The sequence below is a fragment of the Thunnus thynnus genome, chromosome 6 (genome assembly GCF_963924715.1).
Source record: "Thunnus thynnus chromosome 6, fThuThy2.1, whole genome shotgun sequence".
NCBI classification, from domain to species: domain Eukaryota; kingdom Metazoa; phylum Chordata; class Actinopteri; order Scombriformes; family Scombridae; genus Thunnus; species Thunnus thynnus.
The window spans coordinates 35674748-35682247 of NC_089522.1; the positions used below are offsets into that span (position 1 = coordinate 35674748).

Genomic DNA, 7500 nt, shown 5'->3' on the forward strand with positions numbered 1-7500 from the left:
GTTCCTTCCATAAATGTTCTCCTGGCTTCCTGTCGGGTGACTGACTGGACCTTTCCAACACCTTTATTGTCTTTCTCTGGAACCAGTTGAGTCTCCTTTGCAGTGTTTTGGATCCTGTGTGAAGGTCCAGCTGCGTCTCATCTTCATTGATTCTTCTCTAGAACATCCTGATACACGACTTCGTTCATCTTCCTTCAACAGTCTGGACTCTGCCGGTACCACGAGAGGAGAAGCAGCTCCAGACCATAAAGCTTCCACCTCTGAACTTCACTGCAGGTGTTTTTAGGATCGTCTGCAGCAGAGCCGTGTAGTGTTAGAGCCACGTCGCATTCTTCCAGTAATCTACAGGCATCAACGTGTGTTTTCTTCAGTACTGGAGTCTTACTGGGTGATGGTGCATGGAGCTTCTTCCAGGTCTTTCTGGAGCTCTTTACGAGTGGTTCTTGGAACTTTGGCTGCTATCAAGAAAATAATAGAACAAACCACAGAGAACAGACAAAAGAGTCCATGAACTGGAACACGGTTGGAGAAATGCAGGACCAACAAACTAGGATCTGATGATCAGAGAGACGGAGACACAGATGGACTACATGGAAAGTAAAATCAGATACGCATGTACAACATCCCAGAGAAAACAGCGAAACGACACGACTCACTTCCTCAGTAAACTCTTCACTGAGGCGCTGGGATTAATATTCTCCAGATTCGTCGCATCTACAGAGAAAATACAAACCAGCGGATTATAGTAACTCTCCTGAACTATGATGTGAAGAAAAGAATATTACAGACGGCAAAGAAAGTGACTTTGAATGGAACGTGGATCTTCTTTGATCATGATTGTTCAAACCGACGAGAGACCAGCTGAGAAGAAAAATATTAAATCGTTTGTTATCGTCCCGAAAATCATCAATGACGACGGATCATCTGAAACTTATTACAACCCAGAGACGGCATCCGAGGCTCTAGAAGAACCGGGTCACATGCGATGGATCGAGTCATCAAACATGCCTGATGGATGGAATATCGTACAGCGTGGACAGAGGAAGAGGAGTAGAGCAGGAGGAAGAATGATTCCCTCTTACAACATGTTGGTTAAAAAAACGCTGGATGAATATCAGGAATGAAACGATACAGAAGAAATGAACAGTATAGAAAACCGTCTGAAGGGGAGAAATAATAAGATATTTATTAGTAAAGAAAAGACAACGGGAACAATTTAAGACTGAACTTCAACTTTAAATAAAAGTCTTGGAAGACAAACATAAAAAACCACGATTTTAAATTAAACAACTGAAGAAGAAACGTGCTGAATTAGCAGAAGACGTGGAGACGTCACTAATACGAACAAAACAAAAACTTTATGATGGACGACCAGAATCCATGAACATTTTAGCCAAAAGACTTCAGAAACAAAAAAAGTAAATCTTATGTCACTAAGTTAAAGGATGACACATCAAAAGTCCTGACAGATAAAAACAATATTGCAGACTATGTATATATATATATATATATATATACATATATATATATATATATATATATATATATATATATATATATATATATATATATATATATATATATATATATATATATATATATATATATATGTATATATATATATATATGTATTACTATATAAGGATGAAGCCAACAACACAGATATGAGAAGAATGAAATATTAAGTTATCGCAGAACGTGAATCTTATTAAAACAGTAACAGGACATTAGAAGAAGAGAAGGCAGATGACGGCTACACTAATGAATGTTATTAATTAATTAATAATTAAGGAGTTCAGAGAATTATTGACACCTCTATTATTATTATTAAAAGCCTGTCATTTTGCTCTAGAATCAGATAAATGGGCATCAACATGGAATTCATCTGTAATTACAGTTATTCATAAAGATGGAAAGGATATAACAGACTAATATCATTACTGAATGATTACTGAAACATCTATTACAGCAAACAGGCTTAAAGACATTCTGCCAGATATAATAGATAGAGATCAGTCTGGATTTATGTTACATAGTTACATGTTAGTTATGTTACATTCTCACAACAGTAAAAGCTTTTGGTTTTCACACTAAATTAGTTTCATGGTTCAAATGAATGTATAAAAACCTGGTTGCTCAGGTGAGTCACTGGTTCTCTGTCAGGACGCTTTCATATACAGAAGGGGACCAGACAAGGAGACCTGCTGTCTGCATCGATCTGTGTATGGAACCACTCGCTGAGGGGGGGTGAGGGGGGTTTAACTACAGGCCAGGAACGTCATAAATCAGCATTGTATGCAGATGATGTCACTTTATACCTTATACCTCTCCCAAACACTCACTTCCAGAACTGATGAAAATAATAAATGTATTATTATAATAAACATAGTGATCATTCAGGATATAACATTAATGAAAGTAAACGTGCGTCTGTATGTTTAGGTGAACAACTGACAGACGAGTCTATTCAAGTGGAACCAAAAGACAATAAAATATCTACGAATAATAATTCATAATGATTTATGAGGTCAATTATCAGAATCTAGAGAAAAACATTAAACAAGATCTGAACAGTTGGAAAACATACAGGACTCTATTTTAATGAGTTATAGAGTAGATAGAATATAAATGATGGTCCTCCCCCAGTTCCTCTACTGGTTCCAGTTCAATCACAAAGTTCTAAAAGATGCAACGATAACTGATTTTATCTGGAAGAACAAAAGAAAAAGAGTCAAACTTAAAACATTAATCTAAAGGACAGTTATTTTCATGCCACACAAATAAAGATCATAATGAAACACAAGCTCAGTGGTTTATGATAGAAAAAGAGCAATAAAGACATTAACCTTTATAGATAAAACCTTTATAGACTAATAACACTCGATACAAGAGAAAAGGCATGGGACCCTCAGTTTAGACCAAATAAACTGGATAATGTATTAAAGGTTTGGTCATCAAAAGGACTGCAAATAAACTCACAAATACTAATTAAAGATGATGTCACTTCCTTCAAAGTTATATCAAATAGATTTGATTTATCCCAGTCACATTTTCATAAATATTTACAACTTAGAAACTACATCAATCATTTTCATGAAAGAGAAGGAAACCAAGATCAGCAGATAAAAAACTATAACATGGACACAAAGAATACTCCAAACTATATAAAATACTATACTATATAATAAAATACTACAAGATAAAACAATAAGGACAAAGTGAGAACTACGCGTATATAAACGTGTATAAAGTGTTTAGAGGAGAACTCATGGAAAATATACACAAGATTATTTATTACACCAAAGTACAATCAAAATTCACAATATCCATTAAAACAGAGTGTTAATGCTAATCAGTCACATATTTTCTTTTTCTGCTCATCAATGAAAACATTCTGGCAACGTGTCATAACATCTATCCTGAACAGATTAAACTGCACCTGAACCCAAATATATTATTTTAGGTTTATCACCACCTGAACTTACATCTATATATCTATAAGATACTTAGAACTGCAGCTATGAAACTGATAACAAGGAACTGGCTGAAACCTTTATTTAATGTAAACAGTATGTTAGAAATGGAAAGAATAACTTATAGAACATTTGAAACGGAGACATAAATGGATTAAATATGTGGACCATAATTAAACAATACTGATGCTTTCAGCCCTGAAGAGTTAGAAGAGTTAATGTCCCGTCCCCCCCCTCCCCGTTAGGATTTCTGTAGTTGTGTCGCCAGCTGCTCTGGAAACATGTTTACTGAAACAACATTGATGTGTTGAATACTTATTTCCCTACTGTATATAAATACTGTATATACCAACCAGAATATGTCACATTATCTCCCTCAGAGTACATGAACTGTTTGACGGTCCACAACCACGAGGTTTTGTTGAACCTGATTGACCAGCGGCCCTCGGACACGCCCCTCATCACTCTGTCCAATCACCAGTCTTGTAATGGATGACCCGCACATCTGGGGTAAGGACACACACGGTCTGACATCACACAGTTCATATGGAAACAGAAATAACGGGGTCTGTCTACGACAGGCGTCCTGAAGTTCAGGCAGCTGTGGAACTTCAACAAGATGCGCTGGTGAGTTTTGTCTTTCTATACCTGTTCTCTCACCTGTCAGTCAGGTACGTCTCTCTGTGTAATGTGTGAGTGTTTAGCTGTTATCTCACCTGTCAGTCAGGTACATCTGTGTTTACCTGTAACTCTGCAGGACTCCAACAGCTTCTGACATCTGCTTCACCAAAGAGCTGCACTCCAGATTCTTCAGCCGGGGAAAGTGTGTTCCCGTCTGCAGAGGTGAACATCTGTTAGCATCATTTATCCAACCTGCTGGAAGAACATGATACATACACATCATACACATCATACACATCATACACATACACATCATACACATCATACACATACACATCATACACATCATACACATCATACACATACACATCATACACATCATACACATCATACACATACACATCATACACATCATACACATCATACACATACACATCATACACATACACATCATACACATACACATCATACACATCATGCACATCATACACACACACATCATACACATCATACACATCATACACATACACATCATACACATCATAGCACATCATACACATACACATCATACACATCATGCACATCATACACATACACATCATACACATCATACACATGCACATCATACACATACACATCATACACATCATACACATCATACACATCATACACATACACATCATACACATCATGCACATCATACACATACACATCATACACATACACATCATACACATCATACACATCATACACATACACATCATACACATCATACACATCATACACATCATACACATACACATCATACACATACACATCATACACATCATGCACATCATACACATACACATCATACACATCATACACATGCACATCATGCACATCATACACATCATACACATACACATCATACACATCGATACACATCATACACATACACATCATACACATCATACACATACACATCATACACATACACATCATACACATCATACACATCATACACATACACATCATACACATACACATCATACACATACACATCATACACATCATACACATACACATCATACACATACACATCATACACATACACATCATACACATCATACACATACACATCATACACATACACATCATACACATCATACACATACACATCATACACATCATACACATACACATCATACACATACACATCATGCACATCATACACATCATACACATACACATCATACACATACACATCATGCACATCATGCACATCATACACATCATACACATACACATCGTACACATACACATCATACACATCATGCACATCATACACATACACATCATACACATCATACACATGCACATCATGCACATCATACACATCATACACATCATACACATACACATCATACACATCATACACATCATACACATCATACACATACACATCATACACATCATACACATACACATCATACACATCATACACATACACATCATACACATCATACACATCATACACATACACATCATACACATACACATCATACACATACACATCATACACATACACATCATACACATACACATCATACACATCATACACATACACATCATACACATACACATCATACACATCATACACATACACATCATACACATCATACACATACACATCATACACATACACATCATGCACATCATACACATCATACACATACACATCATGCACATCATGCACATCATACACATCATACACATCATACACATACACATCATACACATCATACACATACACATCATACTCATACACATCATACACATCGTACACATCGTACACATACACATCATGCACACCATGCACATCATACACATCATACACATATACATCATACACATCATACACATACACATCATATACATCATACACATCATACACATACACATCATATACATCATACACATACACATCATACACATTGTACACATACACATCATGCACAACATGCACATCATACACATACCAACATATACATCATACACATACACATCATACACATGCACATCATACACATACACATCATACACATCGTACACATCGTACACATACACATCATGCACAACATGCACATCATACACATACACATCATACACATCATACACATCATACACATACACATCATACACATCATACACATACACATTATACACATACACATCATACACATCATACACATACACATCATACACATCATACACATACACATCATACACATCATACACATACACATCATACACATCATACACATACACATTATACACATACACATCATGCACATCATACACATACACATCATACACATCATGCACATCATACACATACACATCATACACATCATACACATCATACACATACACATCATACACATACACATCATATACATCATACACATCATACACATCATACACATACACATCATACACATACACATCATACACATCATACACATACACATTATACACATACACATCATACACATCATACACATACACATCATACACATACACATCATACACATCATACACATACACATCATACACATACACATCATACACATACACATCATACACATCATACACATACACATCATACACATCATACACATACACATCATACACATTATACACATCATACACATCATACACATACACATTATACACACACACATCATACACATACACATCATACACATACACATCATAGACATCATGCACATCATACACATACACGTCATACACATCATACACATCATACACATCATACACATCATACACATACACATCATACACATACACATCATAGACGTCATACACATCATACACATACACATCATACACATCATACACATCATACACATACACATCATACACATACACATCATACACATCATACACATACACATCATACACATCATACACATCATACACATACACATCATACACATACACATCATACACATCATACACATACACATCATACACATCATACACATCATACACATACACATCATATACATACACATCATACACATCATACACACACACATCATACACACACTCATACACATATACATCATACACATCATACACATACACATCATACACATACACATCATACACATCATACACATACACATCATACACATCATACACATCATACACATACACATCATATACATACACATCATACACATCATACACATACACATCATACACACACTCATCATACACATATACATCATACACATTATACACACACACACATCTTACATATCTTACATGATACTTACTGTTTGTGGGACATCACATGTTTTCTTCAGGTGATGGTGTTTACCAGAAAGGGATGGAC

At 35.7% G+C, this 7500-nt stretch overlaps 1 protein-coding gene and 1 long non-coding RNA gene across 2 annotated transcripts in view; one reads left to right on the forward strand and one right to left on the reverse strand.

Annotated features, from left to right (window-relative positions):
* The window catches only part of LOC137185234 (uncharacterized), a 94357-nt gene that overhangs the window by 31241 nt on the left and 55616 nt on the right, over window positions 1-7500 (reverse strand). The window lies entirely within an intron of this gene.
* tafazzin (tafazzin, phospholipid-lysophospholipid transacylase) overlaps window positions 1-7500 on the forward strand; it is a 15034-nt gene that overhangs the window by 1406 nt on the left and 6128 nt on the right. Inside the window, 5 exon segments of the mRNA XM_067593570.1 lie at window positions 3854-3960; window positions 3962-3983; window positions 4055-4100; window positions 4231-4316; window positions 7472-7500. The exon segment at window positions 7472-7500 is cut by the window's right edge and continues 52 nt beyond it. Coding sequence (XP_067449671.1) covers window positions 3854-3960; window positions 3962-3983; window positions 4055-4100; window positions 4231-4316; window positions 7472-7500 — 290 coding nt within the window.